Consider the following 17,548-nt stretch of genomic DNA (forward strand, 5'->3'; position numbering starts at 1 on the left):
TACTACTTAACCCTTAGTTACTAAAGAATGGTGCAAGCATATAAAGAGGAAGAGAGACTCTAAAGTCAGAAGGCTTTGTTGATAAAGTGTCATCATGTATACTGCGCTTACTTCATTAATTGATGTTAATGAGACCAATTAAAGTACTACTTGATGTGTGATGGAGGCAGGAAGAAGGAGATTGGAAAGATCAGATGAGTTTTTACTCAAACTGGCACGCAGTTGCTTAGAGGGGCTAGGGTCCTACAAATCTTGTGGCTGGATAGCATGCCTGATAGTGTCAGTGTCTTCCTTCAGGTGCTTATACAATATATTGACAGGGAGCAGGAAAAATGTTTCTCCCTGCGCTATTCAATGTTTGATGAAAAGAGGAGTAGATGTTTCTCATCTGTTACTCTCCACAACTGAGCTTCATTGAATGTTTTAGCGTAGCAGCTATGCCCATAAACTCCAGGCACCGACACATGTCATTCAAGTGCAGATGGATCTTTAATGCTCTTAAAAAAACAAATAGTTCAAGAAAGACTGTATTAAAGACCTTTTCTTAGACTGTTCTCCAGTTACGAAACCCAGGTCTTGGTAGTTGAAAACACGTGAACTGTTAAAATACTACTTGACCAGCACCAAGGTTTTTTTCAAGGAGGTTTGGATGATTGTTTTATTTGGACAATGAAACTATTTGAAACCATTTTCGAAACAAAGTATAAACTGGGCAATACAAAACCAAATAGAAGCGTCAATGGCAGAATGACCCAGAAGTAGTAGACACTATCTTGGCCCTTGATGGAGGAATGCCTTTTCAAGCAACATCTTACTTTCTCCTAACACTAGTACTTTGGCAAAAAAGAAGTGTGATATGGACAACTGTTCTGCATTCTCACTTTCGTTTTTTGCTATATTACTTGTTATTCTAAGTGTGTATAATCTGTGAAAGTTCTAATGCTGGAGAAAAAAAATACTTACCTGTAACTGTCTGTTATCATTTGTGGGTTCAGATGAAACCTTCCTTTCTCCCTGTTGAGGTATGGGCATTTTATGTGTTTGAGGTAAGAGGAGGGAATCAGGTTGAAGTTTCATCCATCCCTCCACTAAAATGGACACAAACACACTGAGCTCATCAGGCTACATTATGAATAGCTGTTGCAACTAGTTATTTTAATTATGCTGAGAATTCTAAGGATGTCAGTAAGGAATAATTGAAAATATTGTGTATTTAGGAAAGATTTCAGCATTGGAGAACACATTTATTTAAAGCCAAGACAGACTAACACTATATTAAAGCAGCTTGTCTTTGTCTAAGCCAGTGTGAGATTACTCAGGAGATAGGGCAGCGATAGAGAGGTGAGCTGATGCATTAAAGGTGTGGTAGGCTGAGTAGAGCAAGTGGACTGGATTACATATGATTTGTTTGTGTCCTTTCAGGTTGAGAGATCGCTCTGCAGGGTTCACCTGCTCTATGCAAGCTGTATCCTTCTTTTCCTCACCAGCGGACTTTGCTGCTTGGGGGCTGTGTGCACTGTACCCTCCAGGGACCGGAGACTAAGAGAGCACCTTTAATTGAAATAACTGACACAACTGGTGAGTGTGGAGAAGTCCAGATGCAGCAATACAAGTTCACAGTACCACAATTCCAGCATCTCATATGCCCCTCGAATGAATATGGTTAAGCTATAATGTTATGGTATTGGTGGGAATTTCAACTTGAAGGGGAATATCCAAAATGAGAATCTTTTTGTTTGCCTGAGGCGAGCAGATCGCTAAACATTCTTGGAAATATACATTGATTCTGTAAGATAGTAAGCTGCTCTAATAGGTAAGACTGCAACAACAATAAGGTAATGGATGGAATGCTTATATTCATCTAAGTCACTAATAAGCGGTTGTGGCGGCATTCCTGCCCATTGTTTTTCCCCCATAATGCCACTCTAGGCAAAGACCCGCCTTATGCAAACAGCCTGTCCTGAACTAGTTGGCAAGGCCCGCTCTAGAAGGGTCCACAAGCAGCCCAAAACAGGTTTTGCCCTGCTTAGTGATTGTCAGTAGGGTGTAGCTAAGGTCCTATGGATCAGCTGAGCACAGGACCCATGTCTGGGCATACCTTTTGCACTTAGGGGATCAACTGCAAAACTGCAAGCTCTTGAAGTAAAGTTCAGCATACTGTACCCTGCAAGACTTAAATTGACCAGAAATGGCAAAATGCATGTTTTTTTTAATCCCCAGGCAGTGTTACCCTTCATAAACAAGCTCTTGCTTGCAAAAAGGAATGGCAGAGGTGTGGGCAGCCAATCAGGAAGTCAACACCTCAGCAATGTAGAGTGATGTTTGCTTTTTCCATCCAAAAAGTGACATGATGATGCAGTAAGCTTCTTATATTGTGGGCATTGTAATGGTTAACTGTATTGCTACTCTGGCCCCCCGAGGTCATCTTAGTTTCACAATGGTTTGTAGTGGGCGATAACATTTTTTTTTTATATCCCAGCCAGGTTTATGTTTTGGTATCTTCCTCTGAAAAGTGTGGCTTCGGTGCAGATTTGAGTACACAACCCCAATAAACTCACTTACTCTGCCTCTTAGACTGATGACATGGATTGTGAGGTGGGTGAATAACCCTAGAAAAACCCACCAAGTCATAGCAAACATTATAACAGACACAGCTGTAGAATAAGCTAATAAGCTCCAATGAAGAATGGCTCAGTGAATTTGCAGACAAAATCGTTATTCAGCATGAACATGTCAGCAGTAAGTCCAGTTGCAGAATGGCAACCGTCCTTAACCCCCAAATATATATTCCCACACAAAAGATGCACCCACCCGTCCTCCCACAATGCCTGCCTCCCACAGCATTACACAAAAAGTGGACACGAGCATGAAGAGCGGTTCACGCCTGTGTCAACCTTAAACCGTAATGTGCATTGCACGGCTGAGTGCGAAATGCAAATGCAACACATCTTCTCCCTTTACATTTTTATTTTTACATTTATGTAAGTACATAATCTTTCAATTTTTACAAGAGGACGCCTTGATCTTAAATCTCTTGAACAACCCCTGGATACATCCTATTACACTGAACAGGTTCATTACAGCGTGAACTTCCAAGGCTATCATTACCTGGTACATCAAAAAATACACTTGTAGCACAGTCATCAGATGATGTGATTTCATCAGATGACGTGATTTCATTCCTAATTAAAGAAACACTGTTGAGATTCCATACAATACCACCTTCGACATGTACAGCATTCCTAAAAACTTGAATCACACATACAGGATCTGACCATTTTGCAAACTCCTTACCCACTGTCACACCTTTTCTTATTCGCACCATGCCACCCACTCGCACCAGTTGTTTCCCAGGCACACCCATTCTTTCCTTAAGATCTTTTTTCATCTTCGTTTTATACACTCCATTTTCTCCTGAATGTCTTTGCAATCTGCTTCCACCAGATCACAATGCAACACTCTCTTGTCTCTTAACCACCATGGACCAAATAAGTGCTAGGTTTGCGTCCCCTTAATAATTCAAAAGGACTTGACAAAGTAACAGAATTAGGAGAGGTTCTGTATGTCAACAACATAGATTGCAAAGCATTCTTCTAGCTCAAACCACCTTTTACAGCCAATTGGATGGCTTCTTTAAAAACACAATTGAGCCTTTTCACTTGGCCATTGGCCTCTGGGTGGAAGACCGAAATTCTCATGTGAATCACGCCACTTTTTGTAAATACTTCTCCATCTGTTTACTGGCAAACTGAGGCCCATTATCTGTCACAAGCTCCTGGGGAATGCCTTTTCTACAGAATATCTCATCCAAAAACTCTATGATCACTTCAGAAGTAACATCTTTAACCATTTTGATCTCTGGCCATTTTGAAAAGTAATCTATTAGAACAATACCAAGCACCTTATGTCTAGGTAAGACAGCCAATGGACCTATGATATCCAACTCTAACTTGCGCCAGGCGCTTTGGACATCTCTACAGGAATGAGATCAGCAATTAAGGCTTTGGCTGATTTGTCACTATTAGGACATTTATCACACAATCTTACTTGATGCTCCACAAACGAGTCAATGCCTGGCCACCAATAGGTAACTTTGATACGTCTCCTTGTAGCAGAAATACTAAAATGTCCCTCATGTGCAATGTCAACAATAGCTCTCCTTAAACTAAAAAGGGGAACAAGCTTACCATCCTCTATAATAATGTCATTTTCAACTGCAAGTTCTTGACGTATTTTAAAATAAAATCACTAAGTCATGGGCAGTTTTCCTCTCCTCAGGCCAACCCTCCAAATTAAATTGCTTTACTTTGATCAATTCACTATCTTTTCTAATTTATTCCTGCCACTTGTTTTCCTCCATAACAGGAAAATCAAAACCAAGTAGATTAATATCCTCCAAAGTGAACGCAACTTCACAATCATCTGCCACATGATCCTCAATATGCAAAGGTAATCTGGACATGCAGTCATGGTGTACTTTGTTTTTTACCAGGAACATAATCTATCTTGTACAGAAAATGTGGTAGCCTTGAAGCTAATCTAGAAGACATGGTGCAACCCGACCCAGGTGCAGATATGTGCACCAGCGGTTTGTGGTCATTTTTTTTTATAGTGAACGTTTAACCCCACAAAAAGAACCAAAAAATGTTCAGCACCCCACACACAAGCTAAAAGCTCTCTTTCAATCACTGAGTAATTGTTTTCTGCCTCACGCAACTCTATACGTATATGCCACAATCCATTCTTGTCCATGTTTCTCTTGCATCAGCACTCCACCTAAAGCACAATTGCTAGCATCAACCATTATACTGCATTGTTTTCCAATTGTACGAGGATTCAAACATCACGCATTTACAATTAGTTTTTGTAAGGTGTCAAAAACATCAGACGTGACTTTTGTCCATTAAAATTTAGAGTTTTTTAGTAAAAATCTGAGGGGATCCACAACAGCAGTATAGTTTGGGATAAACATTGCATAGAACTCCGTTAATCCCAGAAAAGCCACCAACTGTTCTTTACATGTAGGCTCTGGAGCCTTGTTGATGTTTTCTACATGACTTTTTTTGGTTTAATGCCACTTCTACTAATGCAATGTCCCAAGTATCCTACTTCTCTTTACCTAAATCTACATTTATCTGCACGTAAAGTCAAACTCTTGGATGTTAAGGCGGCCAGAACATTCACTAGATTATGGTCATGTTCCTCTACATCTTTCCCAAATACCAATATATCAGCCTAGAAAGCCACCACCCCAGAAAGATTATCGAGGGTTTCGTTCATTAACCTTTGGAATACCGAAGGAGCACTTGCTAAACCAAAAGGCTTGCTACAGAACCAAAACAAAGCCTCGAGTGATGAACACCGTTAAGTTGTTAGATTCCTCATGCAGTAACACCTGATTATATTCACTGGCTAAATCAACACATGAAAACACCTGTTCCCCAGACAACGTAGATACCTTTTTCATGTGCATCAACCCAAATTGCATCATTGAGACTACATAGATCGGAGATCCCCATTAGGTTTAACTGAGATAACGACCAGAGAAACCCACAGAGAAAATTGCAAAGGCTCAATAATCTTCCTCTTACACATATCCAATAATATTTTCTTCAGTTTACCTCTGTACGACAAAGGAACATTCCTTACTCTATGGCATGCAAAAATGACCCCGTCCTGTAACCTCATATGATGTGTGAATCCCTTATACATTCCCAGTTCATTGGCAAAAAGCTCAGGAAACTTCTGTTTCAATTTCTCTATGAAACCTGCTTCATCACCAGATTTCCCATTGCATATAACTTCCAAAGGGATCCCTACAGCATATACAGGAGTATCTCTTACAATTGCCACCAAAGAGCTAATAAAGCACAAATCTATTTTAAGCTATGGGTCACAAATGTATATTTGTAACTGCACCAGTAGACCTCATCTTCATATCATTTCAATAAAAAACTAAAAATGAATAACTCACCCATAACAATTGTAATAATGATGAACCCAAGATTTCATCTAACACCTTTCAACTTTAAGATGAAGTGAGCTGCATGTATGGTGTTGTAGCTGAGACAACTTAAGATGGACACCTTTATACCTTTGAAGGTAAACATATCGATTTGAAAATCAGTGTGTGTAGAATGTTCAAAGTACCCTAAGTTCCTAATCTTTATTGGGCACAAAATGGGTTATTTTTTATTAGCTCACTTCCAATATATCGCTATACTTTGATGCAGGGCTATACATTTTGCAAATGTCTGTCTGATTAGTATATAATCTACTTTTCGTTCATAAAATTCAATAATATATAAGTCGGTCAGTGAAAATATGAAGTCAAAATTTCCTATCCAAATTACTAGGATGCTCATGCTATTGTGCTAAAATGCCTAAATAGCCTTCTGAATATTTTTCAAATAGCTGCAAATTTACAGACATTAGTGCAGAAAACAATGCTGTACAAAATCTTAAAATGAAGAACAGGAGGAGGCAATACGAATATCCTCTGCATTCAAGCTTGAGCCTCAAGTAGTGTAATAAGAAATTAAAGTTGTTCCCTTGGTACTTTCATTTTATAAATATATGTGTCACAGAAAATACGATCCATCCTTACCTATCTGAAAGGCATGATAACCTGATGTGTATTATTGGTTCTCACTTCTAAAATTAAGGTGCAGCTACTATTAATCCTTCTGTGTTGCGTGATTTTTACCACATCCATACAGGCTGTTACACTCTGGGATTAAACAGGAGTTAGTACTCTAACTTCTTCTCCTAAAAATGTGCTAAGATGGTTAAACACCCTTGCATATCTGCAGCACTCCTAACGCTCCCTCACAACCGAGAGGGGTTGGCATGCCCCAACCTCTTAGACTATTACTGGGCAGTGCACCTCCACTTAATTTCTGAATGGATGGTGAGGGAAAGTGAAAAACATTGGCTGAATATGGACAGGGCAGCGGCCTGCCTAACACTTTGGGAGCTCGCCTGGTTGCCTAAATCCTCCCGTCCACGCAGCGCTTACGCTGCCACTCCGACATGCACCGTGTTGGAGATCTGAGACAAATTGGCTGTAGGCGCTGATTGACCACATTCCCATCGCCACATACTCCCATAGCAAGCAATCCTGACTTCTCTCCCGCGCTTTCCCTGGGAGGCCTCCCAGAGTGGGTGTCAGGCGAATGTAGGATACTACACGGCCTATTTCAAGGCCTGACTGTTAAGTCCTTTGAACAATGCAAACAGGAAGTCCACCTGTTTGAAACTGCTCGTCACCAATATTTCCAGCTTCGCCAATGGGCTCTTCACCCCCACAATGCCGAGGCTGCCACCCACCTTCTCAAACTCTTTGAACACCTTGTCCGCAAATACGTGGGCTCTCAGGGATTGGTATCTAAAACATATTCAGTCTTGCAACAATCTCGCACTCTCCCCCACCACCCTTACCAATGGAAATGGTCCTCGGACAGCGCGCCCGACATCAGCCAGAAACAGTAGGAGCAACTTTGGCATGACATCCCACGCATACACAGAAGCATTCCCCAGCAGGAGGCACCCTACAAGGTTATGTTTCAATGGTATTACACTCCCTCCCGTCTACATGCCATGCGTCCAGTGGTTCATGCCTCCTGTTGGTGATGCAGGGCCCCGCGAGGTGACTTTCACTGCATATGGTGGGCATGCCCTACCCTGAAGATTTTCTGGAAGGAGATCCTGAGCCACATCAAGGGCACCTTGGGATATCCAATTCCAGATGATTACCGCACAATCATATTAGGCACTCACCCTGCATCACTGACTGCAATGACTCACGCAGACTGGTACCTAGTGCAGCTTATGAGGGGCGCTGCTAAACAGCTCATAGCACGTTCCTGGCACTCCCAGTTGCCCCCCCCCACAGCATCCTGGTTCACACAGCTCTGGCACACCATTGAGCTGGAGCAGATGATGCACAAACTCACACACACTGACAATAAATTTCAGCAACTTTGGTTGCCCCTTTTCCACTACACTATCAGTCCCGCTTGGAGTTCTCTTGCTTCCAGCCCCGCCAGGTTGTGAGCCCTCCACCTTTTTGATAACTAGATGTGAAGCGCTCCCTCCTTGCTTCATTGCTCTGACGGAGCACCACCAGCAACTCTTTGCTCACAAACTGCATTTTCTCCCCCTGGTAACAGGCACTATTTTACCCCCTGAAGACCTCGATGGGGACTGCATGTTCCCTCTTCCTCACTCTTCCCCTTTGCCCTCCTCTCCTCCTCCCCCTCCCACGTTCCTACCCCTCTTCTTGTTCATTCTCCCTTTGTTTGGTGTCTACCGCGCCTGAGAGACCCTCAAGCCCTGATACAGCTCTGACTGGCCTGACTTGCCCCTCCTAAGTTTTTCCTGCCTCCGTCCACCAATTCAGTGGACAGGTCAATTCTGCATGCATGCACTGTTATTTCAATGGGTCTGAAGACTATATGATGTTACCTATTCTATGCAAGGGCACCTAATTTGTTCTGTAAAATTAAAAAAAACAGATTTTGAGCAAAAAAATAATAGTTTGTTAAAACATTTGTATGTCAACAAATATAAGCAATCCTTACCTTTTAAAACAAGTATAATAACCCAAGCTCTGTTTTAGCATTCCCATGTCTAGGAATAAGTGGCTGCCATTACGAATGACCTTTTTAAAGTAATCATCATCTATCAAGTGTTAGTGTGGTAACTATATATAGTGCCACACTCTCTGATTAAAAAGAACTGAAACACTAACTTTCTTGAGTCAGTGTCATGAGGTGGTCATGAGGCCTGCCACACTCTATGGTAAAATATGTTTGGTACGCTAACCTGTTTGTGACAAACATGAAAACATGTTAGGTCGGACTTATGGTATGTAGATCACAAACTTTCTTTCATTACTTAAATCTTTCACCAGTGTCACAAATCTACTGAAAGAGCCTTGCTGAAGTACTGGGAATTTTAAGCCCAGCGGTGCAGGGGAACACACCCTTTGACTTCGGGTTCTCCCTGTTTCAGACCTCCAGAAACACAGAGTCTTCTGGGTGAAGTCAAAGATCAGTTTATTGGCTGCAGACCAATTACAGGTATCCTAGAAGTACAACAGCGTTTATGTTCTCAGGAGACTGCTGAAAATCATAGAAACGGGCTTCTTCTTAAATACAGAATATCCTGCTTCAGGCATACATTCCTAGTTTACGATATGGCCATTACATGTATACATTACAAACGAAAAGGCAGAGTCATGATGACCATCCCACATTCCAGTTAAGCCAGCCCGCAATTATTTACCCAGCAAGGCTCAGATCCCACATCAGATATCGATAGGCCCCAATAAACATGAGCATCTCCTGTTTGGAATACAAGCCATAAAGCAGGAACAGTCAGATGCGAAAGAGATTTGCTGGAGGCTTGTGTTTAATGTAAAGGCTTTATGGTGTGTTAAGCCCTGATGCTAATCACAGGTGGCCAGAGGACGGGGAACTCGTGAGACCGGACTGACCTGGGGCAGCGGAGCCAAGCTGCCCAGGTCAAAGAAAAGTCAAAGAAAGGCACATGTGCTCTAAAAGGCCCATATTTGCTTCATGCTATGTAGCCTATGTGAGGGCAACCATAAGATGGCCACCGCTCTAAAATGGAACCCACGTAGTGATGTTTAATAGCATATACACAGTGCATTCATAGCTAGAACGTTACACAAAGCACTTGTACATACCGCATTGACCATTCGCGGTTCACTAATACCGGGATAGACAGGGGTAGGGCCCTGCCTCCTACGCGGTCCCAAATTCTAAAGTACGACAGACCCTCCTTTTGCCCTTACATAGGCAATAACTATACTCATTTCAATCCGAGTCTAGGTCAATATTCACAAAGTCATGGAGATGTTGCTGTAGCATCATCCTATTACTTAGCTCGTCCCTCGATACAGGTTTCCTTACACATAATGTAGCACAGAGGCCACATATCGCAGGAGCACACTGTACGCACAGACAGAACAAGAAAAGGATGGCTAAGATCATTCCAATGACCATCAGAACTTTCCAACCCCAGGCAGATATCAGTTCCCAGAACCACCCCACCAGTGACCAATCTCCTTTATCCACGTGTATGGACTCAGATATTCTATGTAGTTTGGAGATGGCTTGATAAACTGTTGGAGCGTTGTCTGGTATGAAAATGCAACAACTAGATTGGATAACCTTACATACCCCACCGCGGTCTGCAAGTATGACGTCTAGAACCATGCGGTTCTGCAAAGTCATGAGGCGATCCGCTTGGAGCTCAGCTGTCAAATTACCAAGGGCACCAGCCGTAATATTAACAGTGGATTCAACCACACGAGTCCGTTGTCTCAGGTTCCTACTATTAACCATAGGTCCCCAAAACGGCAGGAAACCCAAAAAGAAATCTCCCGCTTCCTGACCGGCAGTATCCTCCTTACTAATCATGCCTCTCACAACTCTGGTCTTGTGATAGTCAGAGGCGGCAGTAAATGTTGGCGGTAGCAGATTTGCAATATAACATGTGCCCGAGAAATCAGGGGGCAACCATGTATATGCTCGGTCATTGCAGATAAAATATGTACCCTTGGCAGCCAAAAACGCAGGGGAAAACTGTGACGGAAAAGTGTACGTTTCAGTACAGTCACTTCTTCCCAGTTGAGCTCTAGGATTCTGACCATTACCTTGCAAACAGAACCGACCTATGTGGGGTACGACCCAGATTGGGGATGAGATTTTTCGCTGTCTTTCACCCAGACTAATACTATACCCCGTCGCGTTCCACCCTACATAAGCTCTCAACTCTTCTTTGGGAATAGATGAGTATGCGTCGATATCTCTGCTCATATCGGCAACTCCTTTCATTAAAAGCTTTGTTATTGGTGCTAGGTCTGATGGAACGCGGTTGTCGCGGGGAGTACGCATCTAGTGCATAGAGAAACATGGTCTGGAATGCCCATGACGATCCATTGTAACTATACGGCAGCACTAGATAAGGAATACCCTTATTAATGGTATGTGGCATTAAACCACACACCCAGCAATTGGTTGTATTCATGACTAGTTGGTGCTGGTGCAGGAGCTGAATAAACGAGTTGTTTACAAACTCTGATCGTCTAGCTTGTTCGTGTTCAGGCAGAGGGTGAAAAGAGTGTGAGGAGACAGTAGGAGGAGGTATAGGCTGTACAGTGGGTGCAATGGGCTCTTGAGAGGAGAAGAATACAAATCCTACAGTAAACACTACCATACTACATAATACAAACAGGCATAAAAATACAAAACGTTTGCTCTTCATTATTTTACACATTCTTGCTTTAAAGTTCATTTCCTCAGTGGGTCTCTCCATCTTGAAAAACTCCATCCTCTAATCGTGCCGCTCGCGGCGGGTGAGTATCTTCTGCTAAGGAGTACGCCTGTCAGTCCAGGGAACGCCCTAGACCAACCAGAACCATTGACCTAACGTCTTCGGCCTGTACCCCAAAGTCTTCGCACCGCGACCCTGCGGCTGAACCCGGATGGTGGTTCGAAAAACAAAAATCAAGAAAGTCCTTCAGATGGGAGAGCTCTGGTTATCAAAAAAAATAAAAAGGTAAAAGAAAAAGAATATTTATTTGTCCATAGGCCTTGGTCTTAGATTATAATGAAAACGGCCAGGTACTGTCTGATCTTGAAACAAGAGTTCAGGCTCGGTAGTGTCCAATCGAATTGACGGTGGCACTGCTTCTTGCAAAATATCGTCACTTTCCTGCGCTGAAGTTGTGCCTTTTATGCGTGCATCACTGAACGGCACAAAACGAGGTACAGTGTCTGTTTCAGAGTCTACGATACCCTCCTGGACCCACTGGTCATACGGCAGAGGCAAAGGGATCCATTTCACGTGGGCGCCGTGGATCCAGTTCTTCTTCCCCTTTACTCGAACAGCTGATCTTGTAGATAGGAGTACGAGATGAGGGCCAATCCAGCGGGGCTCATCGTTGCTTTTCCGCTGGAAGTTTTTCACGAGGACCCACGTGCCAGGTTCGATAGGGTGTCCAGGAGCTTCAGAGGTCTGGGGAAGAGTATCGTGCACCTGTTGATGTAAAGCACATAATTTAGCCGTCAATTCATACAAGTAATCAAGCAGTACTGGATGTTCGATTTCACTGAATTTTGTCGGTCTTGGCACACCCCATACATTAGCCGGGCGGCCAAAAACGACCCCGTAGGGACTAAGTCCCACTCGTGAATGCACAGTCATTCTGGTGGACAGGAGTGCTAGAGGCAGAGCGTCAGGCCATTTAAGACCTGAGCTCGCTTGGATTTTGGCCAGTTTGAGTTTTAGAGCGCCATTGTAGCGCTCTACTAATCCAGCTGATTGGGGGTGATTTGCAGCGTGGAATTTCTGCTTTATCCCTACTCCCTCACACACATTCTTCATCACTTGACCCACAAACTCACTCCCATTATCACTCCACACCATTCTTGGCATTCCAAACCTAGGGAAAAATTCCTTCACAAGGGCTTTGGCTGTGGATAGAACAGTGTTATCTTTTAGAGGATAGGCCTCTATCCATTTTGAGAAAGCGCAAACAACCACCAATACATATTTCAGGTTGTTGCACCTTTCCATGTGGATAAAATCTAGCTGCAAAACTTCAAATGGATATGATGGAGGCGCAAAATGACCAGCTGGAGTTGGGGTTCCCCTACCAGGGTTGTACTTCAAGCATACCATACAATTCTTGACCACATTCTCTGCACACTTAGGAATTCCAGCATTCTGCCATACTGGAGCCAACAACTTACAGATTCCTTTCGTACTGATATGTGCCATTCCATGTGCCATAGTAACCACTGGAAGCACATATGCATCAGGTAACAACCATCGCCTATGTTCTGACAAATCAATCCAACAACCATTCTCATCCAACTTACCCATACTTTCTCTCCACTTGCTCAACTCTTTCTCTGTGGCTTCAGCTTAAAGGGACTTTACACTCTCTATTGTGTTTTCACACATTCCAACATCACCAACCCATCTGGCAGGGCCTGCAACATACATTCGAGTCTTCACATCTTTTGCTGTTTCTTTCGCGACTTCATCAGCAAACGCATTACCACGACCAACATCATCAGTGATTTTCTTGTGCGCACTGCATTTCATAATCGCAACTTGTAACGGTAGGGTCAGCGACTCAAGGAGATCATTCACCAACTTGCCATTCTGAATCTTAGCTCCATGCGAAGTCAGGAACCCACGTTCTTTCCACAATCGCCCAAAACTATGAGCCACGCCAAAGGCGTACTGGCTATCAGTATACATGTTCACTTTCATTCCTTCAGACAACACGCATGCTCTCGTAAGGGCAATCAATTCTGCTGCTTGAGCCGAATTTTGTGGCACACGCGCAGTTTCCACAATCGTGTGCAAAGTCGTGATAGCATATGCAGCAGTCGTATCACCATTCGGAAGCTTAAAACACGAACCATCCACCCATAAAGTACCATCACACTCAGTCAGGGGAGTATCTTTAAGATCTACTCTCCCTTTCGTCTCTTCTTCTGTTCTGAACAGACAATCATGTTGCTCAATCTCATCTAGGTCTGCTGGGATTGGTAATAGTGTAGCTGGATTCAATGTGTTGCATCTCTTTATGTGTATATGGTTTGCTAACAGTGTCAGCTCATAACCAGATAATCGCGCACTAGTTAAGTGCTGTGTCTTGGTCCTGTTTAACAATGTGTCCACAGCATGTGGAACCATAACAATCAATGTGTTATCCATTACTAGGCCAGCAGACTGTCGAATAGACATAGCTGCGGCGGCTGCGGCTCTCAGACAACTTGGCAATGCCCTCGCTACCGGGTCCAAGGTTGACGAAAAATATGCGCATGGACGCGGTCTGTCGCCAATAGGCTGTGTTAACACTGATAATGCGCAACCATCTTTCTCATGAACATACAATGTAAAAGGCTTGCTGTAGTCAGGGGTACCCAACACAAGAGCTGAACACAATGCATTACGCAATTCCAAAAAACTTTTCTGACACTCTGCAGACCATGGGATAGGATTCGGTGTGTCTTTGCATGTTAATGCTAACAAAGGTTTTGCCAACAAGGAAAAGTTAGGAATCCAATGCCTACAGTATGAAGTAATGCCCAAGAAAGCACGCACTTCTCTCTGTGTTCTTGGCACACTCAACTGTGCAATGGCTTGAATTCTTTCTGGGGTCAGTTTCCTTCCCTCCTTCGACAAGAGATGACCTAAGTAGGTCACTTCTTGTCGACAATATTGCAGCTTTGAGAGAGACACTTTGTGATGGAAGGCAGACAAATGACGCAACAATGACAAGGTAGCGTTTTTGCAAATCTTTTCAGTATCCGCGGCGATTAGTAATTCGTCGACGTACTGAATGAGGATAGCGCCACTAGGTAAAACCAGTGCATCAAGCTGCGCTTTTAAAGCCTGACTGTATATTGATGGACTTTCACAGTAGCCCTGGGGAGCGCGTTTAAAGCGGAAGCTTCGACCTCCTAAACTAAAGCCAAAAATGTCTCTGCTCTCCTCTGCAATTGGGATGCTAAAGAAAGCATTCTTTAGATCGATTACTGAGAACCATGCAGCGGAGGCTGGAATCATGGTTAACAAGGCAGTTATATCAGGGACAACTGGAAACTGTGGTACAACAATCTTATTAACCTCTCTATGATCAATCACAAATCTGTAAACAGGTGGCTGTGAAGGGTCCGTTCGTTTCAAGACAGGTAAAACAGGACTATTGCAAACGTTGCCTCTTGTCTCTTCAATTACATCCTTTGTAATCAAATCACTGACAATTGCTAACAATGCTTTCTGACCTTCATTGGAGATCTTGTACTGGGGAATACGTGGCAATCTGACATTGGCTTTTAAAGTGACCACGTATGGCGGTTTTTCCAAAAGACCCACATCATTGGGACCAGTACCCAAAGGACATCCGGAAGGGATGACAATTCAGGTGGCATTGCATTTTTAGACAAATACATTGGGGAAATCACTTTCTTGCTAATGTAAGTTGTACTCCTGAGGGAGAACAATATAGCGTTGCATGCAATCTTTTTAGCAAATCTAATCCTAGCAGATTTTCACCACATCCTGTCTTTAGGATGAGGGGTGCTTTTAGCTCACAAGGTCCAACAGAAAGTGACATAGGACTAGAAATCGGGTTCCTAACTGGGGCGCCAGAAAAACCTACTGAGACATTCATTTCGCCAGACAAAGGCACGCCAGGGAGTTTTGAATGCATGATTGAACTCTTTGCAGCACCAGTATCCAGCAGAAAGGGCTCCGTTACATTTGCTGTAGTTACTTTAACATAAGGTCCGCTCTGATCCACTGGCACTGAAACAACTCCCTCTCTCTGTCTACGGCGGTCCTAGTAATCATCATCTTCTACATTGTCGTCTTCTGCATAATAATCATTATTGTAGTACTGAGCTGTATTACCAGTCGCATTGGCTTGCTGATCAAAGCTATTTATGGTATTTTGAGGCGGAAGAGGACGCGCGTTCTGGGGAGCATTTCCACGCCCTCTGCCTCTAGGAGCTTGCTGACCACCTCTACCACTTGCGCCATACGCATTACTGTTACGCTGCATTAATTTAGGGCAACTATATTTAAAATGACCTTCCTCTTTGCAATATGAACATTGGTTGGGACCTACAGGGATTCGTGGTTGATAATACCCATTCATTTGCTGATTATTCTGAAATTGTTGGGGTTGCTGATAGATACCTTGTGTTTGCCTATAATTATTCTGTCCTCCACGTGGCGGATAGGCCTGCTGCAAAAGGACCTTTGTCTTCAGTTCTTTCGTTTTCTTATCTGTTCTATCCTTCTCATCTTTGTCTCTATTCTCATAATACTGTGCAGTAGCCAGTATTTGCGCTGAAGAGGAAACAGCCCAAGAACTTTCTGAGTCTTTTAATTTTTTACACAATTCGGGAAGTAGATTCTGCACAAATTTATCAACAAATAATCGTTGGCCACCTTCAGTGCTCATGTCTTGACCACTGTGGTCGATAAACGTTTCTTCAAACCTGGTGAAGAAATCAGACACTGTCTCATCTTTCTTCTGCTTACATGCGGATAGTTTATCCCAATTTACGCGCATCGCAGGGATTATAGTTTTCATGTAGGTAATAATTCTACCAGGGAGTTCTGCTACCAAAGGGTCAGGCTTCGCGCCACCAACTTGTCTAGCGTCTGCAGCAATGATATTAGCCCATGTGTTACCCAATTCTGCAGCGTGATCTACATTACGAATGGATCCCCATAAAGGCTGTGGAACAACATTCCCAAACAACATGTCTATGTCAGCCAGATTCATTACACATGATTCTGCAGTTTGGGATAACTCCTTATAATATCCTGTAGGGTTCTTACGGGGGTCAGGCAATGTCTGTTTAAGCGCTAAGACCTCAGATCGCTTCCATGGGACATGCACCCAGACACGTTGAAAATGTGCTAAGACAGGTGGATTAGCATTTGGATCAGCAGGTCTCCAAACTGGGGGAACCTCACGCATCGGATATTGGCGCGCTTTTACCTTTTTCCCCACATTGAGTTCCTGTTCGAACAATGATTGCTGGCAATCACCATTTCTGAGGGACAGTAAAGTCGCAACTGCTTTATCTACATTGGGGCCCGCAATTGTACCTTTTTCAAAATCAAATCGCACTCGACACAATTCCTGTGGGTTTGGGTTTGCACCATTATCCTCCAATTCCTCACAGAGGAATTCACACATTTTATCAAAGACATACCTCTGTTTTGGGGCATCCCATTGGTGAAAAACGTTAACAACTGATTACTCCAGTATTGGAGCCTTTCATAGATTCACATGCCTGAATCATTCCCCGTCGTCGAGACGGGAGTCTCCGGTACATAAAAAAGCTTTGCTTAGTATCATAGCAAACAGAAAAAAGGCCTAGGCCCATTTTCCTTTGCAACCCATAACCTTCGTTATGTAAAAAAGGACTAAACCAGTCCCTGAGCCAATCAGAGCCTCTCACCCTCTAGAACACTCCTGAGAGAACCTTCTGCCCTCAGATTTTCTACCGCACGTTGTGCTAGGGAGTCTCCTTTGAGCTCTGCTCAAATTCTACAGTTGGTTTTAGATTGAGGTGATTTTTTCTACTGAAATTTCTACATCATCTAGGAGAATGGCTGATAAAGAAAAGAAAGGCTTGTTTAGGGCCTGTGCCACCTGCTCAAAGAAGAGATTATATACTGATGATCCTCATAAGGACTGTATATACTGCCTTTACCCACACCACCAGGCGAAGGAGTGTAAGGTATGTCGCACCTTTTCTAATAAGACTTTAAGGGATCGTGAAGGCAGACTGCTAATTTGGCTCCAAAAACTTAAAACCAGGAAGGACGTCGTGTCTAGTGACAGTGAGGAGGCGTCAAATGTTTCAAGGAGATCTCAGAAGAGAGGCAGATCTCCTCAGGCTCATACCTCAGGGGAGAAACCTGAGAAGGCTCTTAAAAAGACCACTGCTGGGTCTTCAGAGCGCAGTCCCTC

At 43.3% G+C, this 17,548-nt stretch overlaps 1 protein-coding gene across 1 annotated transcript in view; it reads left to right on the forward strand.

Moving 5' to 3' along the window:
- Positions 1-17,548, forward strand: part of TMEM219 (transmembrane protein 219) — a 495,740-nt gene that overhangs the window by 317,870 nt on the left and 160,322 nt on the right. The window contains exon 6 of the mRNA XM_085618798.1: positions 1,423-1,578. Within this exon, the coding sequence (XP_085474924.1) occupies positions 1,423-1,557 (135 nt within the window). The 3' untranslated portion in view covers positions 1,558-1,578. The remainder of the gene's footprint in view (positions 1-1,422; positions 1,579-17,548) is intronic.

The sequence above is a fragment of the Triturus cristatus genome, chromosome 7 (genome assembly GCF_964204655.1).
Source record: "Triturus cristatus chromosome 7, aTriCri1.1, whole genome shotgun sequence".
NCBI lineage: Eukaryota > Metazoa > Chordata > Amphibia > Caudata > Salamandridae > Triturus > Triturus cristatus.